The sequence below is a fragment of the Pieris brassicae genome, chromosome 4, assembly GCF_905147105.1.
Source record: "Pieris brassicae chromosome 4, ilPieBrab1.1, whole genome shotgun sequence".
In the NCBI taxonomy this organism is placed as follows: domain Eukaryota; kingdom Metazoa; phylum Arthropoda; class Insecta; order Lepidoptera; family Pieridae; genus Pieris; species Pieris brassicae.
In genome coordinates this window covers 2,515,884-2,541,285 of record NC_059668.1, presented here as the reverse complement: position 1 = coordinate 2,541,285, position 25,402 = coordinate 2,515,884, and the positions used below count along the sequence as shown (strand labels likewise).

General features: G+C 31.6%; 1 protein-coding gene across 2 annotated transcripts in view; it reads right to left on the bottom strand.

Annotated features, from left to right (window-relative positions):
• LOC123708854 (chaoptin) overlaps positions 1–25,402 on the bottom strand; it is a 62,024-nt gene that overhangs the window by 5,528 nt on the left and 31,094 nt on the right. For both annotated transcript variants that reach the window (XM_045659789.1, XM_045659790.1), the window contains 3 exons: positions 5,504–5,758; positions 1,780–2,043; positions 296–395 (listed from right to left, as the gene is read on the bottom strand). In XM_045659789.1, coding sequence (XP_045515745.1) covers positions 296–395; positions 1,780–2,043; positions 5,504–5,752 — 613 coding nt within the window. In that variant the 5' untranslated portion in view covers positions 5,753–5,758. The remainder of the gene's footprint in view (positions 1–295; positions 396–1,779; positions 2,044–5,503; positions 5,759–25,402) is intronic.

Below are 25,402 nucleotides of genomic sequence, written 5' to 3'. Positions count from 1 at the left end.
ATATAATTGAAGACTTTAAAAGAGTAATATACACAAACTTCAATTTCGAGCTATTCGTCATAAAATTAAATTAATATACTTAAAATTAAAGAAAAGCAAGATCCAATATTCCGTTTGTTTAGTTATTGAAATTACTTAATCCCCGAGTCGCGTTCACTGCGAAAACTTCGACATTTATACCTCTTAAATATTATTTTAGGCATCTTAGGCTTTCCCAAATGGACGGAAAGTTCTCGCAGACTTAAGCAAAGCCGTTAAGTGTCTTCGTATATTTGAACGTGGTTTTTTTTCTTACCTATTCTGTTTTCCCTGAGCGAGAGAAGTTTTAATGAAAGCGGTCCATTGAGAGAGGTAGATGGTATGGATATCATATTGTTGCGATCCAGACGGAGTATCTGTAATATTTTAATTATTAATTTAATTTATAACAATTAAGTTCTACGATCGATGTTTTATATGAAATTTATCAAATTCTAAGAATTGTATTTATTGAGACATGCGTAATTTTTACGATTGTATGTTTTATATGAAATTTATCAAATTCTAAGAATTGTATTTATAGAGAAATGCGTAATTTTTACTATTGTATGTTTTGTACATATACGTTTATATTAATTTAATTTATAACAATTAAGTTCTACGATCGATCTTTTATATGCTTCATATGTTTTATATGGAATTTATCAAATTGTAAGAATTTTATTTATAGAGAAATGCGTAATGTTTACGATTGTATGTTTTGTACATATACGTTTATATTAATTTAATTTATAACAATTAAGTTCTACGATCGATGTTTTATACGAAATTTATTAAATTCTAAGAATTGTATTTATTGAGACATGCGTAATTTTTACGATTGCATGTTTTGTACATAAAATGAAATGAAATGAAAATGTATTTAAAATACCCTTCATTAGATTGATACGTGTTCGACAACAAAAATTTCGCAGTCGGACAAAATTTACTGACGTTTCGCTGCAATCGGTTATCATCATTAATATGAAGCACTCATCAGATCAGAGTAGTTTTACAATATACAATTCATATTATTATAATATTAATATTCATATTAAATGAATGTACTATTTTAACAATGTAGAAGGTATTGCTTACTGTGCAATGTATCTGTTACAAGTGCAAATAGCCTTCGTAGTCCTCTTCTTTTTATACAAGATTCTAAAGCACAAAATACAATGCAAGGCCCGCATATTGGACGTGTTGCTAGATTATACAGCAGTCCTTTTTACACTTTGTTAACTCCTTTGTGTACTCAAAGCCGACAAATGACGGCTGGATCATGAAGGGTCTGATTAAAAATGGCGCAAGTTCTAGTTTGGCTCAGTCGTTGATATGTGTATGATTCAGAACATTTGTCGTGAAGATTTAATTTGGATACAATTAAAGCGCTTGATTATGTCTACTAATATTACTACATATACCGTTATAATATTTAAAATATACGTGAATTTACGTGAAGTTTTACTAATGCTTTTTATTTTTATAATAAACAAAAGAATTGAAAATATTTTTTTTTAAATTGCGGTATTCATTTCGTTGATCAGTTTTCAGATCAAGTAGATAGCCTGTTATTTCTATAGACTTAATTACTATTCTATCTGTAATCGAACCCAGCACTGGGTGAGTTGGATGTAACACATACATAATTTTAAAATTCGTATATATTAAGTATTACCATACAATATAAAGAAAGTTTTTCCTTCTATTAACCTAAATAATTTTATCATGCGTATAAAAATTCATATATCAAAAACTTACTTTCATAACATTGCACCCAATTAGTAGGCCTTCTTCCAGCCCTCTGATATTATTTCCGCTAAGATCCAACTCTTCCATAGATGGTAAGTTGTGAAGCTCTGCAGTCGAGAATATTGGGTTCAGGTTATCACCCAGCAAGTTATCAGCTAACACCAATTTAGTCAGGTTGCCTTTGATCCCAGATAATAAACGATCTGGTAATCTTCGTAGGCTGTTGTGGGAGAAATCCAGCTCCTTCATTGGTAAGCCATATGTAGAGAATATCTGGAAAAAGGTAATTTAAATTTAGAACAAAAAAATATTTAAGTAAGGTTATCTTTATCTTGTAATTCCAATTAAATGATTTGATTTACACCTGTTGTACATTCATCTTTATTATGCTTAACTAATTTTTACATACATACACATGTATGTTTGTATAGATTACTCAGAATAATAAAAAGGTGCAAACATAAACAATCTAAATAATGTCCACGTTAGTCTATCTTTTAAGGTTGACTGTAATCGTTTTCATCGAAATTAAATTTGTTATTTCCAAAGTTACCAATTAAAATTATACATTCAGCATGTGTTGTATAAATTAATTAAATAAATACGTCCTTCAATTTGATATCAACGAATGTTTCAGGAGTTATAGTTTAAAAAACCTGTATACTTATGTACACGCGTTAGAAGTTATACTTCTTTGGTGTAACAAGATAAAAATCTTGTCATCATTTTTCCCTAACGCGCCAAAAGAAGTATAACTTCAAAATGTTGATTATAACTAACTTCAAGGTGTCGGGTTTTGTGACGGTGTGTCCACGCCTCGTAAAAATTTACTCTCATATTTTTCCCTAACGCGCCAAAAGAACTTCAATAATTAAAAATAACTCTGTGAAAAAATAATGATCGTTAAATACCATTCGCTTATTGTTGTCTACTCGAGTTTACACACTACTCGTAAGGGAAACCTAATGGAAAAGCTAGTTTATATATAATAAAATAAGTATTATAAATACATATTTTTATTAATTTTCAAAAGTCGACACAGTGACCGACTTTACCGCGTCCTAAGTAATTTAGATTGATCAAATTTCGTGTTTAACAAAATAGTAGCCACACATCGTAAAGCTTCCAATACATAATGTAATTTGAAAGCAAAAAAAAATATTTCAAAACTAAAACAGAATAATTGATATATTTTTTAATTCAGACTATACAAGTTTGTATATGATTTAGTACATTAGTGATTCGAGTGTAATAATGTTTGCACGAATTTGATTTCCGACATTAGAATACCCTAAATTTGTATGTTCAATCCCCAACTTACGTTATCAACAGTCATAAATACGAGAATATTTACTTCGAATTACTTACGTAGGGGAATTATCTTAATATGGAACGAATTATCGGACCATCCTTTACTCCGTTTAAAGCAATACCATTAATACAAAACAAACGAATACTTTAAATTGAACCACATTATCGAACGATACGAAACGCAATTACACATTCGCCATTTAATTGTCAGTCATTTTCGAGCGTTAATGTCGGGTTTAACGTTACGCTCGTCTGACGGTAGCTATTTCGTTTCATTGTTACTATAATTATTTACAATATAATTAAAATCCTAATTTTCATGAAAATTCTTAGTATATCTGAGGCATTTTAATGATTAGAACGAATTGTACCATGAATACTTTGAACACTTGCGAGTGATTGTGATAGTCTTCATTGCTTTTGTGTGTTAATGTGTACAATACAAATTTAAATGAAGTGATGTTGCATCCGCCTTGTTTGAGTATTAATTGACGTAACTAGTTTTCAAGACAGGGATTTCAGTGCGCTTAATATAGAGTAACACAATTTTCACCCCGTTCGCACCACGAAAGGCATATATTATTACCAAAAAATGGAACTGACATTTTTGCAACTCCTAATAACATTTTGTATTCACTTATGTTGTTTTCGATTTAGTAAGTCAATTACAAAGTTACGTAGTTTCCACTAGACAGCGCTACAACCTTATTATATGTCTTTTTTATTAATCAGAAATCTTTAGCCGGTGTTACGTTCTTATACAAATTGCTAAATAATCAAATACAAAGCCATGATCTCTTACAGGACATAAAATATTCATCCCTTACTCTTTGCCAAAATCAGTAAAATTTTTCAAAATCCTTCAACAGAAACCAACCTAGGAGTTCAGGCACCTCTCTTTCCAATTCTTCGCGATTTTAATGGATTAAACAGTACTTATGCGGAGCTGGATGTATTCGGTAGTGCGCTGATCGGTTTTAAAGAAAGCATTGTTATGTGCCTATCTCGAACCTAATCCGCTGTTTCATAGGTAATTTTTTTTCAGCTTAACAAATATTTCTGGTTTTTTTTATCCTGTATATATTATAATTGAATTTTTTTATTTATTTGGAACATTTATGTAAACAGTGTAACGTATACCGTAGATTTAGTACTATGTATGATATGTTAAACTTTAATAAATAATAAATCAATATATACCAGTAGTAGCAATGTTTCCGCAATGAGCACTTCGTCCATAGTTATCAGATCATGAATCGCGTGCTCTAGTAGAAAACAGAATATCTCAGCTAATTACACGAATATTTCTGAGGCATTCAATTACACCCATTAAGAAATTATCCACTAATTGATGTATTCAATTGAATGGATTAGAGAAAGGTTGAAGCGATTTGAGTTTACACATTTTATTATCCTTAGATTATAGATAATTTATGGCACTTGGAACTTTATAAATAATTAATTGTTGCCTATTAAATGATTAATCGAGATGAGAGACAAAAAAAAACTATTTAATTTTCGAATTCTACTATCTTGAAAGAGGTTATTTAGGATTCAACGTGTAAGATGTTTATATAAGTCTGTTGGCGTTGATGTTTCTGGCGTGGCGACGCATGCCGTGGCGACGCATGCCGTGGCGACGCAAGCCGTGGCGACGCGTCGCCACGCTATACGATGGTATATATATACAGTCTATATGCAGTAGTGTGTACGGTGTGGCGACGTGTGTGTGTATCTATAATATTTTTAATTTGTATTTAATGAAAATAAATGTTTATTCAATAAATAGTCATCGATATCTGAAAAAAAATCGTAATATTTTATTTTATCATTATGAAATTGTTAGTTCCTATTACAATATGTTCTTTTCTGCGTATTACTTTTACAAAATAATGTCGATGTTTCACATCTGCCAGGCGTCCCGTGACGGCTCACATTTTTTTTCACATGTAAGCTGTGCCTGACATAATTCGGTCGGTGCGTGATGTTATTGTTTATGTTATTGTTTATGTAGTAAATGTAAGCAGTAGTGTGTTTAATATTAACCAAATAAACTTTTAAAATTAGGACACTATTGAAAACAAATGCAAATACAGGATTAGATTGCAATGCGGAAGTGACGTCATACCATCCTTTCTCACGATAATGCACCTTACCGTTCACTAGGCAATTGTACCAAGGCTGTGGTATTTACGATTACAATACAATAATCTAATGCAATTGTATCCCGATTGTCTTCTGATAACAGAAGATATATAAACAGCAATAACGAAATTATATACGTATGTGTGGGTGGGATTTTATATTATTATATTTTACTAATTTCTTGTAATTTTAATATAAAGATAAAGGTGACCCTAATTAAATAAAAAATATGTATTTATTTCCCTAATACTGAACATTACTTTCTAAAAGACTGTACCTGTGTTGGCAAAGATTGTTGTCCTGCCCATCGCTGGCTGAAAGCGACAATAGGTGCACCATACGGCAGGGGAGGGAAATCCCCAGAGAACACCACATGGTCACAGTTCATCAGTATTCGTAATTGAAGGGCTCTGTCCACTTGAACTTTGCATCGGCAGGGATAGCGAAGATCGTCGTTCAGTTCGGAACACGGCACCCAGGGTTGTTGACACAACGCCAGGGGAATGAAGAGGAGAAGTATCCACATATTGCCCTGAAAAGAATCATATCATTAGTTCTGGATATAGGATTTTTAGTTGAGGTTACTAAAGGTTTGAGAAATTGCAAACAATGTATCTGCATTTTTTATCTCCACTAAGCGCTCTAATTTGGAGTTCTACGCTCCACTAAACAGAATTTTCTTCTGTTTTTTTCTATACTTGGTAATTTAAGGTATTTTTCGTAATTATTATTAATCTTTATGTTAATTATTAGTTGTTAACATTAATATATTATAACCAAGTGCACGCCGCCCGTACTTGTTATCTAAAACACACATTGGTTGTGGATTTTAAAAATTGTTTCTTTCTTCTATCCTGTTTTTGCTATGTGCGGCCTTTAATAAATAAAACGAAAAAGGTATCGATAATCTTCAGTTTAAATTGGTATCAATAGATGCTTTTTATCAGATCGCTTGAATTTTTTTAAATTTGTTTTAAATCGATCACATTTATTGATTGATATTTTAAAGTTAATTGTTGTTTTTTGTTGTATTAATTTATGTTATTTCAATCGAATATATGTTTTTTATAAACAATTTTATGTCATATATTTACGCAATCTGTTCTTAAGATGTTTAGCTTATTTTGAATATATGTACCAGGTGATAGGTCTCTATAGAGGTAACAGACACAAATATCATTAACTATGATTTCAGCTTTAGTATATGTGAGTCGATTGACTAAAAATTGAACCATCCTTAGTATCGCTAATCCTTACGCTACCAGCCCTAACAGAGGTATGAAGCAAAATATACAGGGTGTCTACACCAAATGATTTTAAGTAACGGAGCAAGTCAGACATAAACACACACTAGTTCTACCTACCTGCAAACGCCAACATAGTAGTACTTAATTGTTTATATAAGATCAATTAGCTTGAACTAGACATTATTTACACAGTACCAATCAAACACTAACAATATAACAGACTAAATTAACCGCTTTATTAGCGATGCCCAACAGACTCGTGTTTGCTTACAATAACTGCAGTTAGCGTCGGTAAGTCAACACAAGTCTACAATTAACTAACGTAATATAACAATTAATTGTATGCGCTAAAGATTTTAAATACTATACCAAAAATACTACATTATATAATATAGTATTGACTGTTAAAGTTTTGATACGATAAGATAGCAGTGTTCGTGTTGTGGCTTCAGGGTGCGACTCTCATCCAATAGATTCGATCCCCGGCTATGCACTGGAGATTTTCTGTCTATGTAATTTATTATGAAGAAAAACATCATGATATGCATACCTTAGACCCAAAAATTCGACGGCTTGTATCAAGCACAAGAAGCAAATCATCTACTTGCCTATTGATCATGAAACAGATACAAAAATCTGACGCCCAGGCATACCACGTTTGTAGCACTATTAGTTTTTTAGTTAAAGTTAAGATGGAATAAAGTCAAACTGCTTGTTTGTTTCATTAGTCTTTTTGAATAGGCACCGTCGATTTCTAGATTTAAGATATGCCTGTTTCCTAACGATGATCCTTTAAAAGTATTTGTTAAGTAGATCAATGTAGTAATATGACCTACACAGGTCCGTAGTTTAATCACTAACTAATTTCTGCATTAACCAACAGTCGTAAGGTATCTTAAAATTTCTCATAATTAAGGTAAATCATCAGTCTTAAGCAATTTCAGAGAATCTTCAATTAGCATAAAATTATGTAAAGTTGTTACAGAATATTGAGCAATTAAACATGCCTTATTAAACATAATTATTTACGGAAGCAGGAAGTGCCGATCGACATCAAAAAATATAAGTCGTAATATGCATATTACCTCAGCTATTATTCAATTAATCGTATGCATAATAAGTCAACGTAACAAAGCCAATTACAATTATTGTGTTTAAAGCATGACTTTTAAAAAACAAATGACGGGCAATTTAGTTTTGACATTATAAAACTAAGATAATAATAATATATTAATTTATTCATTAGTAATCTTACACCCAACATACACATTATAAAACAAAACACTTAGACAATATACGAAGCCGATTAATACACAAAAAGAAAAAAAGTGTAACATCAAACAACCGACAGTTAAAAAATTCAAAGAAAAAACTGAATTGATTAGATAAAGTCTCAAAAAAGTCTTTCTCTAAAGTCTTTCCTCACATCCGCTTTAGTAGTTGGAAAATATCAATATTCTCATAATTAGTGTCATAATTAAATAAAATCCGAAACCTTGGCGGTTTATGCAGATAATTCGTGTTCGCACACGCTGACATATCGACAATTTATTTTTTTATATCGATTATATTACAATTATGTTTTCTCTTTGTTCATCTTAATGTAAATACTATTTGACGGAAAGAGTACTTAAATTAAAATAGAGCAATACCACTGAGATTTATAAATATAATCAGTAACATTTAAACGGTTCATTTATCAACGGATATAAGTCAATTAATTAATTTTATCATAGTTTACATAACAAACTGAAACGAAACGAAATATAGGTACACATATAGTTATGAATCAAATACCAGAAATGATTATAGAGTGTCTTATTTTAAAACAATTATTTTAATCTTATTCCTAATTAATATCCAAAAATATACTAACAAAAATCTTCTTTTAAAAATTCCAGTGACCAGCTAAAATTCCCGTCGATTTCCACAGACTAACAAACTAAATATTACAATTACAAAAATGACAATTTTGACACATGACACATAATTAAAAAGAAATAAAATTGTTTCTTTATAAGTAGTTTTAGCATTTCCATTTACAAGTTTCAAATTCTCAGTTCTGTGGACAATCCAGTTACAACTTGTCCAAACTTTGACCATGCATTTAACGCGATTAACCAGTAATGTTCGCTAAAGACGCTAACTGCGCGGCTTAGTCTATGAGGATATGAAAACTTTCACGTATTTTGCCGTCTCACAAACTTACTTGAGCTTAATATAGGCGAACTAGGTATTGTTTAAGTTTAACATTACGCAAAGTATTTTGTATGATATATGGCTTAGAAAAAAATATAGGTACACATGATATGTATCTTTGGTTTTCACATGTACTAGGCATTTATATAAAATATATTTACAAATCTCGACATAATATCTAGATCACGATTTCTGGAAAGTACATGAATTTTGTATAAAGCTACCAATTCTTGTAGTAGGAGGACATCCTTCTGTGCCTGGCACAACCACAATTATATACTTTTTTAGTGTAAGGTATGCCGGTTTTCTCACGTTTATACTACGAGCAAGTGTCTAATGCGCATATATGAAAGAAAAATTCATTCACAGATTATAAACAACTAACCAGGATTGAGAATCGCTAACTTAACAAACCAAAATTGTTTAAAAGACTAGACAATACTCCTATAATTAAGCATTCAAAGAAACCCTTCATCTTCTATTGAATAACGTGAGATAGTAATTAACAAACGCCAGATTAAATCAATGTCAATTTAATTAGTGAAAATGGATTATTGATTGGGCGATGTTAATTATTGGGAGTGCTTCGAAGTATAACTATCAATATTTATTTAAACGTTGCATTTAGTTGATTCTCTACGGGATTATTCAAAACTAGTTGTCATGTATTTATGGAGAGAAAATTGGAAAAAAATAAAAAAAAATGTTTTAGTCGGTACTTAGGTTTTTATTCCGGAAAAGCGAACTCTCTGTATAAGGTATATAAAGCAAAAAAAATCGCGGTGGCAGCCAATTTAAAATATAAATTAATATTTATTTTAATTTCCCGCGGCGAACCGGCCATTATAACCCACTGTTTATGGAAATCATGGAATAGATGACGACGAAGGAGTCCACAGAACATAACGTGCTACGTGCTTAAACATGTATATACTTCGTACATTTAGCATGTGTAAACTAAAAGTGGCTGTTTTAGTACAACACTCAAGCAAGGGTATTTCCATATTAACATAAAAGTCGTTTCGACCGCTGGTTTAATATTTTTTTGTGGATCTTAAATGATTCTTATCTATTCAACTATAAGCACAAGAATATTCATTATTATTATTGACATAAGACTATACTAATCTCTACAAGTCGCTCCTGATAGGGTGGACTAGAGGCTATAGCAATTAATTAAAACGCAAATAATACTTGAAAACATTGTGTTTACTCGTATGAGAAAACATAATACATTACAATAAAAATGACACCGCACATCGAAAAATAAAAAAAGATAATGCAAACTCAAATGCAGTGCATCATAGACAACTATATGTGGACAGCAGCACGACCTTCCAACGGCTCCATTTTAGCTTTGCGGCTACAGAACGTTATAAAAAAAATAAAAAAAAAGTTTGTGTCCTTCCTCTTGGATAATTATTGTAACTGACTGTAGTTCTAAACCAATTAATCCAAACAATTAGTTAGCATAACGTTTATTGGCAATTTCGACATGTGTCACGGATACGGTTATAGATGATTGATGTTCCTCTTTGATTGGGTGCACGCTTTGAAATTGAAATCTCAATACATTACAGTCAGTTACGGCTTGAATATAGATTACATTGATATTCATGTCTGTCTGAATAGCATTTCTGGCTTATCTATATTACGATAATAATAGTAAACATATGTTGCATATCATGATTTTTTTTCAACAGAACTTTTATAGAAGTTCTTTTTTATTTTAACAAGACTATCTACAAACAGTGAGTAAAAGGATTGTCTGTGTTGTGTCCGGTTTGATTTATGTAGCTCATAGTTTCAATATATTAATTCCTTGGCTTACTAATAAGCAGTGTTGCTAACAGCAATTAAACTCCTTTCTAAATACAACACTTTTGAGTATAATCAATAACAGTAATTTTTCCAGAGAATGGGATGGTGAAGATTTCAGTATTAACTGTTATAATAGTAACCTAAAGTAATTTTGTTACCATCGGCATCGTACCAACGCCTTAATAAAGGGCTGATATTAGTAAATGCTTTTTATGTTCTTGTTTTAAAGAAACAATACTTAAACTTGGCTCACTTAGACACGGGCTAAGATCGTTAACATATCTAAACAGTTGAATCCTTTTTAGGACCAATACAATCATAAATAAAACGAAGATACCACTTGGGTACAAGAAGCCAAAGTATGAAAAAATATAATGGTAAGCTGAAACTTTTTCTTTACAAAACAAAGATTATTAAACATTTATTGGCTTCCCTTATATATAATTGACGCTGAAATTGGAATTTAAGATTTGCCCATTCCAACTTTTAATAAACAGGAAAATTTATCAGTTAAACGAAATATAAAATCTTATAACGTACTTTTTCAAGATCAAGAAGAGCGATATTGGTAATTTATGAATATATAATATGTTGAGTAGCTTACAAGCTCAATGTGCTTTATTATATTTGCTCATACGGTAACCATGGTAACAGATACTATACTTAGTCAAGGTTTATAAAGAGGACACATGAGACGTGAACGACTTCCTAATATCCGCCACCGCCGCCATGTGGAACCAGCTGCCCACTGAAGTATTTCCGAACCAATTTGACTTAGAGCCGTTCAAGTAAATAGCGTACCAATTCTTAAAACGCCGGCAACGCACTCGCGAGCCCCCTGGCATTGAGAGTGTCGTGTCGAGAGTGAGGGCGGCTGTATCGCCTAACATCAGGTGAGCCCGTTTGCTCCCTATAAAAAGAAAATCCAGAAATCGACAATATTCTAAGCAAAGAACCTTACGTTAACGTTCATTATCAGGTACTAAGGTATGTTCTTCTACTGTAAATGAGCAGTGTTGTCGAAGGTTCAAATCAGCCATGCCTTAGACTAATCTGATCACCTACTTGCCTGTTAGAAAAAAACTCTCGTAACAGATACACAAATCTGAAGCACAACTTGTTATTTTGTAGGTGCTACTGGGCTGTTTTCTTCTGTAAATCACAATTGCATTTAACGAGTAACAAATTCACTATTCCCTCTAATTCCTACATTCAGAGGATGGTCCACTTCACGGGACATAAAGCTTTTATGGAGACACACGGCCCATCCCATAGGACACTATATAACCTCACCGACTTCACTAAACCGTAATTCAAAGCTTTCATTGCATTTCTGAACCCTTGCAATTCTCATTCTTGGGTGTGATCCCTTTTTGCAACGTTGTATTAGGTTCAAATATTTTACTTTTTGCCGTTTGTATTGCAATTATGTTATGCGCTGAAATTACATTTACGACCCGATATCTGTGTATATAATATAGATAATACTGAAAGCAAGGCACAGAACAAGACCGGGTGAAGATTTTTGCTCAACCAGAGCAAGGCCTGCTTGGATGAAGAGCATTGATATTGATCTATATGTCGCAGCAGTTGGCTGCTTAATTAGCTGTTCAATTAATAGTCTAGCCTTTTAACTAAACGGCGCCGTTTAACTAACGGCCTGAAAGATATTCAATGTAACGTTAGTTACAACATTTAATAAACGAGCTGGCTAATGCTTAGGCCATTGGTACGATAGACTCATTACACACACACAAACAAAAAAGATGAAACATGACATTAAAAAATGTTTCTTTTAAAAATAAATTACTTAAGTCAAATTCACATTATTATTGTCACTACAATCTTCGATTGTACTTGTTGTTTTTCATAAAACTTCGGAAAACACCATCAAAGTTATAGTTTGCTGACGCCATATTGACAGTTAGAAGAGTTTCGTTTAGAGTTTGTAAGTGGCAGAAAGTAGAATGAAATTTAAATTAACAGGCAACAGGCTAAGCAAATATTGAAACGTCATCGATCCAAGTCATTTACCTAGCAGTTCGATCAACTGGCTAACCATCTTTCAGGTCGCTAGTTAAACAGCGCCATTAAGTTAAACGGCGCTATTTAGTTAAAAGGCTAGGCTGTTAATTGAACGGCTAAATAATGTAGTTGGCGGCGACAAATATAATATATAGAATATAATATTGTAACCAAAGCATTAATTAATTTAATAAAATTTTCGGAAAATAACATAATTACGGCAAATGGTTTTAGTTAATATTTTTCCTCATTGACATATGTTATTCTTACACCAGGTAATAATCTACAGAAACATTTATTGCCAAATGCAGTGAAAGCTGTACAATACAAGAAATTTACAACTAACAAATATGTTAAAACTATTTTACTTTTTAATATTATTCCTTATAAATCGCGGACACAGTGAACATTTAATAATACAGTTATATTTTCTTAGTATACTATAGTAATAGTTATTGTTATTAAGCACAAACTTTTTTCTTTTATATCTCATTCACTTGAAGCAATTGAAATGTACTTTTAAATTCAATAGAGCCCATTATACAAAGAATCATAAATCACAAAAAGATACAAAAAAGGAGAGTATAGCTAACAACAGGTTTTACTAGAAAATAGTCAAAGGAAAAGCAAAATGTACCCAGTTAGGACGTATACACCCAAAATGCATCCAAAAATTCAACAGTGGCAACATCGTAAACGTAATGAAACAAGATGAACCCTCTAATTGTACGTAGGAGGAATACAAATGTTTATTTGATATCGTCCATTTCAATCCCAGCTTATCATTAGTAATAGTAGTCATTCAATTATCTGTAACCCAGCTACGAAATTATATACAAAGTATTGATAAATATGTATTGGATTTCACAAAGCACTAAGTGTGGACTCTGTATCTTACTTAAAGCCCGATTAACGAAAGCATAGGGCAGTGCATGCCAAATACGTACTTTTCCTATATTTTTGCGTTTTACTTTCAGAACGTGTTTTGCCGAAAACTCTCACCGACATTGAGCATTCTGATTAACGAGATAGGTAATACATACTTGCTCCCTTCAGACTTTGAAATTATTTAGTTTTTTTTTTGTAGTGTTTTATAATTTTTAAATCAATTATTTATTGGAAGCTCTCTAGTTCATAATCATAACAATAAACAACTGTTCACTGGGAACCCTATTGACCACTAGGTCAATTAGACTACTAACGAACCACGACTTAATATTGTAATAAAATCGTTATTGAAAGCGCAGTAATCAAAGTAATCTTGCAGTTTAAGAGTATTTTTACTGAAAAGGAAAAACTATATTTCAGACGCAGTCTCAGCCTTGTTTTTAAAGATGCCTTTAACCGGAGAAAAGTAGATGATGATGATGTCATGAATTTAACGGTAGTTGTTATTTTATTGTGACATTCACCGTGTTACATTGTTAAAAGATTTCAATGTAAAGAACAGCAACCCTAAAGCTGAAACTTTATGGGATCTAAGCATCAAACAACACAAAAATTTTCTTGTAAACGATCACTTATTTGTTTTAACTTTTAACATAAATCAACAAACCGTTCTTAATTAATTACGAGTTTTAATGATATTGGTTTCACAAAGTCAAGCCTCTAAGTTGTATTTAGCTTATAGCGAAGAAATCTTGACTGTGATTACTAGTAAGTTTATTTGTTTAGATCGCCTTAAGAGATGTATGTTTGATGTAGGACCAACTCAAGCACAGCTGACCCATCGTTGATGATAATAATATTAGACACTGCGATATTATTTTCAGAAATGTATGCCCGTGGCAGAATACCCACTTGGTATCATTTCCCTACCATGCAGCCCCACTGGCGCTATGGAGTCACACACCACTGAAAAGACTAGCTCTGGGGTCTCCGATTATTAGGCGCCGAACAGTCCCGATTCTAAATTTAAAAAAAAACAAAATTTAAGTTTTTTCATCTTCTCAATGTCAATGAAATGCTTGAATATATAAAGTTTAATAAGCTTACTTATAAGTCGGCCAAGGAGAGTCCAAACTTTAAAAAAAAACATTTTGTAAAGAATTATGCACTAGTTCCTGGCAATAAAATGCAGGATATATCTTAATCTATGTAAATTTTTATTACTTTTCCGCTGTTGTAGCGCTTAATGAGATTTTCTATTCTAGACCACGCCTGGAACTCCTTTATAAATATTATGTTAAATGTGAGACTCGTAAAAAGAGCTACATTTTTCTTTTAAAATTTTCCCTTTTTCAAAATTAGCTAAATTACTAACAACTTATTCCAGGCTCCGAACTTACAGTTGTGTATATAGTTAACAACTGGATAAATAATAAAATGCGATCAATAAAATAAATAATATGACAAACTATACCAAAACAGCCTGATATTTAAGAGTGACGTAGTGTTTATTACCAGTTCTCTTCCGTTCTATGCCCTTGATACTATAATAATATATATAATACTGGCAATAAATATACGATTTTTTTTCACTTAATCCATTTATTGACGTTCATAAGTGTTAACAATGTGATATTTTGATTGTAGTATTTATGTATAGACTGTACGCTAAGCCTGCAACGCCTAACCTCAATGTCGTGTAATCGAACTCCGGTAGTAATATATATCTTATCAATTGATATTCGTCAAGTGAAAGAAAACATTGCAAAACTGGCGTGTCTAAATCTAATTTACCTACTAGCCTATAAAATCAATGATGCATATTCAGGAATCTGATGCCAAGATCTATATAGGTTTGAAGAGCCTCGCGAATATATACGACCTACAAAGCCATAAAAATATAAAATTAATGTTGAAAGTAATTCGTTTTTTGATACATGTCTTCCACAATTTAAGAAATAAAAATTTAAAGACTATACAATAACGTTGTATAGAATAGAGGGAACGCCTGATATTAAGAGACCGCCGCCATTCGGACGCACTGCCAGAGCGCTCGCAATCGCGTTGCCGGCCTTTTAAAACTTGGTACGCTAGTTACATATCTTTAGAAAGCGCATTTCATTAATGCGTTCGTTTAAAATATTAAAGCAGTTTCTTGTACTGAAATTTTATCATTCGCCCCTAAATTATACATTAGCATATTGATGTATAGTCCGTCTGTGACATCCTAGCTCCTAAATTAACAGACCGATTATGATGCGGGTTTTTTTGTTACAAAAAAAATTGTTATTAGCGACAATTTAAAGATGTGGTTCAAGGTACCCAGGCCTATTTGTTACCTGCTGTGGATAGTAGTCTGATTGTAGACCTGGAAGATTATACCAACTATCCAAGACGCGGTCTAATAGTTTTTGATGAATACGAAATCTATCGGCTCTAACAAATGTATTACAATTTGAAAAATGTAAAAAACACTGAAGCAGGCACCCCAAAAGCTATGAATGTAAATCAAGTTGGCTCATCAAAGTTTGTTGGCATCGCGGTATGGGTTCTTCGGGCGTTTTCAAACTCATTTTCATATTGCGGACGTTGCGACAAACTACACGAGAAACTCCAATTAAACGAAGATTTAAATTGTCGGATACGCCCTTGAACTTGACAGTAGAAATTACATAGATTTTAAAGTTCGAATTTCCGATAGTCAATTTTGCGTTTCCGGTTTGATTATTAGGTGCCATTATACTTAAGATTTAATGTTAATAGCTCTTTTATAGAATTGATACCAACTATTTATATTTAAAAGCATTAATAAGATATTTATGCATATATCAGGCCATACTCTTTGTCTGTAAAAGCAATTTTTTTATAATTATAAATTCATGTGACATTTAATAAATCATTAAAATTAAAATTTGGTTGTATTTAGAGAAGAGAAATACAAAAAAAGTTTGTTTAATTCGGGGTTTTCACAAAAAAAATATTGAATGAATGATTTTAAGGCTAAAGGACCAAATACGTAAGCTATTAAACATAAAGAAAAAAAATTGGACCATTTAATAATTAAATTAAATATATATTCGAATACGACTCGATGGGACATCTTAAAATTTAGGTCTGCGTTATTTTTACAAAATCGCTAAAAAGTTCGAGTACTGGCGAATACCAGACGTGTTTATTTAGTCAATGTTTATTCGTTTTTAAACTTTTAATAGACGCTCTAATGTTTTACAGGAAAATTATTAAGTCTTCTACCATGTTTAATATCAAGAACGCAATGTGTAGGCAGCTTAAAACAAAAGACATCTATGGCCCATTAAATTTCGATGTGCATATGTTATTGGCAAACTCATCTTTCCATTTGACAAATGACAATCAAATAAAACAAATGCACAAAATAAATATTTCGAAATATTTAATACAAAAGCTAAGTAATTTTTCATATCAATGTTTGTCACCTTTAAAAGTTATTGGTTACGGCCAAAGCCCTAGTAATCCTTCTAGAAAACATTTTATAAAGGACCAAACAAGACACCGGCTTAAAAATTAATATGAAACCTCGCATCAGACAAACTAATCACAATTTTGTTTATTTTTTCTCGTATGACCTGAAGGTAGGGCTGGCCGTTGAAACATATGCATACATAACTTTTGTACGGTAAATGAAACTGAAGCTTCTGCACATGAAGAGGGCAAATAAGGACAGGAATAACTAGTTCGTTGATTTATTTACATGTCAATTATAAAAATTATGAATAATATAATAGTTATGGGTTTTCTAGTAAAGATTATGATAGCCTTACTTACACTAAATTTTATTTTTAAGTTTATAATTCTAGCAACCCTAACAAAAGCATGATATCCATTGTATCCTCCGACCTGTACAAGAGTTGACTGAACTAATATTATCCACAGATGTACACAATAAGCTTTACTCAGACATATCTTTGTATATTATAAAACAAAACAGTTTCTTCTCGCATTCCACGCTTACATTTTTTAAACTGCTCTACGGAATTTTATTGTTTTCTTCAAAAGACAGAGGGATTTTTAAGACGCACGAGGCGCGGGAAATATATCTAAATGAATTACAAAGTCAGATAAATAGAAAAATTACATTATTCAGTCCATATTTCGTAAAATTTATTAAAATGTGTTCTATATACGGGTATAGAATCTTAACGTCAATATTAACTTTATTTGTCTTACACAATATCCCACAGAACATTTATCTATTACGTGTATGAGGTTATATATTTGAATCTGTGGATAAATAGATAATAATCTATTGTATAATATAGCTATACGGTGTACGTTGTGAAACTCTATCCATAAAGAGATGCTAATTAAAAAACTTTAACTAGATCTGATATAAACGATGTTGCCATAATAGAACTATTTAAGTCAGGAACTTAGCGGTAGAGTGAAACTTTGATCATTTAATTTTTCAGAGAGAATTTTTAATTTGGCGCAATTACTAACTTTCCGTTTTATCAAGGAAAACTATTAAAATTTGTTAGAGAAAATTTAATTTCCATCCCAGTTTTAATGTAATGAAAACGACAATGAGGCTATTTATGATACATCACGAAAACTTCTATGAACAATATTTTCACATAAGTCTTAGGGTAAAATTCTGAGTTGGTACACGCTGAGAACTATGACTGTCATATGTCAAAATCCACGGGTGTCATTGGTCTTGACTCTGAATCATATCCTTAGACATATATGTATCTACTACAGTTACTTACGATGTAATACAGTGCTAAATAAATTGAACAAAATTGCTGTCCTAAAAGATAAATACATATGTGAATAAAAATCAGAATGTAAACAATAATTCACACAACTGGATTCATTTAATATGCCAATTAGGTATTTCCAAATTGGCTAGATTACTATTTTATAAATTAAAAAACACTAAGAAGTTTCAGATCTAAAAAGGTTTTAATATATGTCGCATGCGTCATACAACGGACTTAAGAGAAAACCATTAAACATTTTCTCATTATTCAAAATTTGACTAAATTAATTAAACTCGAATAACCAATTCCTCTCAGAGCATGTAGTATCTTTGTTTTACCGAGATTTATACCTCTATTTGTAAGGGTAAGCCACTATCTAGGGCGCTATCAGAGTATTCCTTTCAATTCCAATGTTCCCAATTGATTGCGGAGTACGGGTCTGTGAATGACCTTTTATCTGTAACTTTGAAAACAATCCCTGAAGTAATAGTTATTTTAACATTAGACCAATAAATTATTTAAAACAATATGTATGCGCAAATTATTATTATTATTGTCAATTCGTTAAGAGGACACAAATTCTTGCAACTTTATTTTGATTTACAAATTATAGTTTGTTTATTACTAGCGGACGACGTCGACGACGAAAGACGTTGTCCTGTCCTAACTGTGAATATTGATTTTGTTAACGAATTGGTATAATTAACTAAAAATGCTTTTTGATAGTATTGTCTTTTGTTAACATGGCTTTTACACATTAAGAAAACACTTTTTTAAATTATTATAAATTTATAATTATTTACATATAATCAATTTTAAACTTTTCCGACGTCACCGTGACCCCGCACGCTGTAAAGCACGCGAAACGTTGGAAAAAAATAAATTTATGTAAATAATTATAAGTTTATAATAATAATACATAGCTTCAATCCGTTTAAAATGTGTTTTTTTATGCTTTTTGATATAAAACATTCTTCGTTTGTTTTTCTGGCGCGTCTATACATAGTTTTGTTGGTAATCCAACATGGGACCAGGCGACATATCACTAGCCACGTGAAAAACGTGGATTTTTGCTAGGAAGATTAATGCCACGAACAATTAGCGACTGTAATTATTTTATATGAATTTTATCAATTTAATAACTTCGATCCAAGCATTCATTTTAAACGATATTCATTTTTCTCACATCCTCACGTACCCCACATTTATCACGGTATTTGCAGCGGGCATTCTGTCAATGTTTTGTCAAACGCCATAAGGTTACAACAAAAAAGTTCGAATTTTAAAAGCGCTATTTACTTAAGAAAAAAAATTGCTATCGTAACAAAAGTATTAAATGTTCTAATTTTACGCACCTCCTGACAATAACAAAAAAATTAATACGCGGAGTCGGTCCAGTTGATCGTAGAGGTCAAATAAATCGCTTTTATAAAATAAAGCTAACTAAAAATGTACTAATAAGTATGAATCGTCTCCTGCTTGACCTTTTATTACAAAGATGAATAAATATTTCAAGTTAATATTTTATTTATATACAATGGGAGTGAAGATTAGACAAATTTTTGTTCATGTAACATTTGGGTTAAATGAATGAATTAATTTTTAATTTGATTTCAGTTAATATCCTGAAAACGATCCAACTGATTACGCTTTCTTTGTAGCCAAATAGAACTACGGTTTTTCTGGTATACCGCTGATGGAAAAGTATCTATGTTTAAAACAAACAAAAGTTACTAATGATCAATGTTATATGGCATTGGAGATCGGATATTTGCTCAAAGGGGTCGCATTTTTATTGGCTTATTTTTGCCTAAAACATATTCCAAAATTGGACTACAAAATATTTCTCAAACTTGCATAAAAGCACAAATTCAGCAAGAAAATTTTCTATACAATTTATAAAGTACCAGGCGAGCATAGTCTGCCAGTAGATACAATACGCGTTCTAGATGGCAATCTCTGGCATATGCACTGCAATATCCGGTACAAGGCGGTTCGAACTGGATGGTTCCGACTCGGCTCCCGTCTCCCTGTAATGATGCGAGTGTCGATAAGAATTCAATATACGCTGCTATTTATTTTTATTTGATTCGATACAGCAATATTTCTTCATGAATTTGAAAAATTCTCAATACACCAGACAATCTGAATAAAATACGATTACTTCATATGAAATAGAAATATTTACCAATATATCACTTTATTGTGTCTTGGTGATCAATTTTAAAAATAGTCTTCTTATTCTCGTGTATTTCTCTAATAATAGATTGTTACTTATACTGTACAAAATGTGTATAATATATGATATAGTTTACTTAAGTAAAAAGCATTACTTATAAAGGAAGATAAATAATATTTTTTTCTTAGTATTGCACAGTAAAGATATTATGTTACTGTAAGAAAAAAGCGTATAAATACTAAAAAATTTCAAGCAAACTAAATGTTCATGGCATGCAGGGTTTTGAATTTGATCGCTAAATGTATCAAGATTTTAAATTGTATTATTACAAAAACAATCAAGTGTTTTTAAAATAAGAATACCGTTTCGTTATTAAGAAGACAATAATTAAATATTCTATTGATCGGCTACTATGTAGACTCTGCAGTGCCTTATTTCTAGCTATCTCTAAACTTTATGCAAAGCCTGTAAAAACAAAAGGTGTTTGGCGGTAAGCCAACGCTTTGGGAACTGCCAATGGGTGTCGTGAAGCTTCCAAACTCCGTCAGTTAAAAGCTTCGAGCTTGCAAGGGGATTTCTAAATATTCCCCTATTGCAAAGCGGAAGCCAGCCCAAGTAAATATTCGTTTCGTAGACGCCCATCGTACATAAGTTTACAGGGATCCAACCTTATAATAGGATTTTTTTAAATTTCAGTTATTTTTTAATTAAAAATATCGCCTACTGTTTCCAGTGGCGACTGCGGTAGTTAGTGCGGTTAAGTATATAGATCCGCCTCTGATACGAGATGCGAGGTTTCATATTATAGAAGACTAGGAAACGTTTTTTTAACACAAAGGAATAGTTTGCCCTGGTTTATTATTATTATTCAGTAGATGATGTGTATATTTGTTACTAATGTACAAAATAGAAACATTTTAGATTTTATACAGGTATAAAGATAAAACTGAACGCAAGGATCAAAATATACGCAGAAAGTAAAGTCTATTACCGTGCATAGTTACTATATTTAACAATTTGAAGGTTTTAACCACCGAATTAAGGCCCCAGTGGCTAAAGTAGAGAATTTGTGTATTATATACTTACCTTTGTTAGCGCCAATCAGAATTGTAGCTGTGTTGCTACAGATTATATATAGTTATAAAACTGTCCCATTGAACTAAATTACTATCAATTAAAACTTGAATAACTTCGTTTATAATTACTTAGTGATAACGTATGTATACGAATATAGTTCACTCATACAGATATATAAACTCCTAACCTAAATACAAACAAAACGAAGGATTAACAATATAGATAGCAGCCCATACATTATTAACCACACCATCTATTACTGACCCAAGTTACGTCAATCGTTCGAAAGTGCCCCGTCAGCACTTGATTCGATTAAACGAGCCGACTCGAACGACCTCCATATCCCTGCTTTATCGACAGGGGAAGTATTAGACTGGTTTACAAATTGACGCATATTTTGTTGTCATTTGCCGTACGTATAATTACGACATTATTGACGGCCAACATCCAATTCATAAAAATCAACAGGAACCGGAGGTTAGGGCATTTGCAATGGCGGACGACAGAACCCGAAGGTCCTTAATTAACTCACAAACTGATGGTAGAAGACCCGGTAGACCGAGGTGTTGGTGGGAAGGAGTTAAGGACTCGAAGTTGGACGGAAGAAGCACGAGATTTTGATGACCAAAGATACTATACGAATATTTCTAAAGCAAGCGTAGATATTTACTAAAACATCAACGGAACAAAATGCAGTCAACTTGAACTTATTAACGTTTCGGTGAATATTGTAATCACATTCCATATCTCATCAAGAAAATTTGAAGTACATTTTTTGTTCGTGCATTTAATATGAAATAACATACTACAAATATTCTGCCATTGGTATGGAAAAGGTTTCGCAAAATTGTGTTGTACGAATGGTCATCAAAAATGCATGTTCAAATACATTAATGATGATTTTATTACTTTGAATTAAACGTGTATCGCCTCTCAACACTTTAATTAAAGTCTACTCCATAACCCACAAATTCAATATTAATTCAATCATTATCAGCAAATTTTATTCAAGCGTAAAATTTGTATCCACCTTTTGCAAGAATTAAATCCAACAATTATTATATTCGTTTCATTACTCATGTAATAATAAACCAGGCATTTCTTTTGACATATGTTTTAATAATATTTTGATTCACATTCTAAACCTACAACATTGGTTCTCAGGGTACAAACACACAAGTCGAATCAAGTATTACCACATACGCATATCGTCTATTTTAAGTAAGTCATTCCCCTTATATGAAAAACTCTCCTTTTTTATTAAAACATAAACACAATTACGGATACGAGAAAGAACTTAAGTCAAACGAGATTCATTGTAAATTGATATAGTACGTAAAGTGATTGCTTTTCATTATTATATAAGATCGTGCAAATTATATTTCTTTATCAAAAAGGTCTTTAGAATAGTCCAGTGGGCAGTAAATGAAACTGAAAACGAGGATGTCCACCAGAAACCTGTGAAAATGAAATAAAAGAGATAGCGAATTATGAAAATAATAGTAAAGATGAGCGACAAGTGGAAGTATTTGGACGATTCGGGCACTAGCTTTAATTATAATAATAACTTAATCTTATTGTAACTTATAGTACTCGAATAAAGGTTATTTTAGAGGTTTTTTTTAATATTTTATAAGCTTCTAATTATAAGATAATAAATATTCTAATTTTAAAGAAAAAAAACTGAAGCCTTTGTTCGTTGTCGATATCCAATTCCAGAAGTTTTCTTTATATAAGGTTTTTTAATATTAGAAGTAATCGGTTTTTGAGTTCTTTTACATTTTATTAGAGAAAGTATGTCGTACTGTGTTAAAACTTTTACGGTATAGAATTTGATGATATTAAACCCCAGAGATTAATAAATGCAATACATCTAATAACTATTGTAACTATGTTGATTTATAAACACAATTTATTATATTAAAAGTACAAAGTTTAAAATGGCATATCGAATAGTTAAGTTTGAGTAATTGAAGGATATTATTTTTTGTGGGTTTTTTACTAAAAGCGTTTAATGCGATTTGATCTGGGCGCAGCACGTTTTGGAGTTGATCGACAAGGCTGGTCATCAAACATGCTTTATAAAGATAAAAAATAATGCCTAACATCCCATAAGCGCTTTTAAGGGTTCACATGTAACCATATTCTTATTTTTTTCTTTTTTGGTTTTGTATTTGTATTACGATGTACATTGTTATATGTATTGTAATTTTTTAAATTTATTTTTTGCACCCCTTAGTATTTCCTTACAACGGTTGCCTGGAACCGATCGCTTGTTAGCGATGAGGCCGTTGACACATTAATTTGTGTTATCTGAATGTATATGTATGAAATATGTAATTCAACACAGTAATAGTAAATAAATAAGTCTATAAAAGTTCTTTTATTTTTAACCATTTATAAATCGATATATTTTTCTTCGTAATTGGTATGTTAGCTAACAAGCTTGTCATATTATTATCGTATTTGTTTCTCAGTATGCCGAGCGTTGGCATAATAATAAAATAATAATTTTTTGTTACGCCGAATTTCTCTAAACCCTGTAAGGTAAATCAACAAAGAACAATTGATATTTTGTTAGAAGTACTTTAACTTTAATTCTAGGGCGCGACTCTTACTCGTAAGTTTTTTTGTTACATAAGTAAATTGTGTTACTTTAATTCAATTAAAGGTCTGACTCATATATAAGTACTTAGAAAAAATCCTTTGAACATCAAAAGTACTCGGAGAATTTCTGATTTTAATATACCTATATTAAATGTTATTCTAACGAAATTGGCATAACGAATGATTAATAGAAAGATTTTTGGCTCAGGGCACAAAAATAATATAAAATTATATTATTCTCGTAACAAGATTACTCGAAGTTCCAAAGTCTTTTGAACCCAAATGTGACCTTCCGTCCTAAAACAATAGGTTTAGATAAACATTGATTGTAATTATAATTTTTTATTCTTCCGCCATTTTGCCGTATTGCTGTAAAGCAGTGAAAGGTATTCAATATAAGGATGGAAACTGTTTATTCAATTTACGTCCAAAGTACCTTTCTATTGTGTATTAAAAATAAATTAATATAACAACAGAGTATTTAATTTACACTTGTTCTCACATAAGAAAACAGTAAACAGAAAATTCAGTAACAAATCCAAAAGGCCGACGACATCTTGGACTTGTCGCTTATAAGCGAACTTGTCAGACAACCCGATCTGATAAAGCAAATTATGTACGTACTAATTTATCATGAATACATTAAATATTTTAAAATTTAGAGACACAATAATCTCAAATATTAATTTTAGCAAAAATGTTTCGATTTTGTTGCCTTCGGAGTAGAGACTAATTAAAGATTAAAGTTGGCGCCAGGTAAATAGTGCCGGTGACCCCTGAGCTCGTGCTATCCTCGCTCAATAAGTATCGCAATACAGGGAACAAACTTTTTAGTTTTCATTTTATTATGACTATGTAGGTTAAAGATTTATTTATTAATCCATACAACAATTGGTTGGTTTACATTTTTATTATTAAATAATTAAAAACTGTTAAATTCCTTTATTTTTACCATACACTAAAACTTTACTATGTTTCGCTAACTCGAATTAAATAAAATAAATTCGTTACAAAAAATATACAACGAACCGGTGCGGAAATGCAAAGGGAAAAAGCTTTGTTAGAAACATTCGTCAATGCATTTGCAATGTCAGCAAAGGTTTGTCCCGGATAGACCTCAGTGATACGCCCTGTGGGAGACGTGGCAAATTGAAAACTGAACGAGTTACATGTGGGAAAATTGCAATATAAGGCGCACGGTACACTATGAAAATGACATTCTATTGTTTCAAATTCATATATTATACACTTTATTTTATTTCTAGAACAGGAGGAAACAACAATGGCAGAGGGCTGGCGAGTGCGTCGCCGGCCTTTTAAGAAATTATACACTCTTTTCTTGAAGGACCCTAAGTCGAGTCTTTACTATCAATAGTGACCATCACTACATT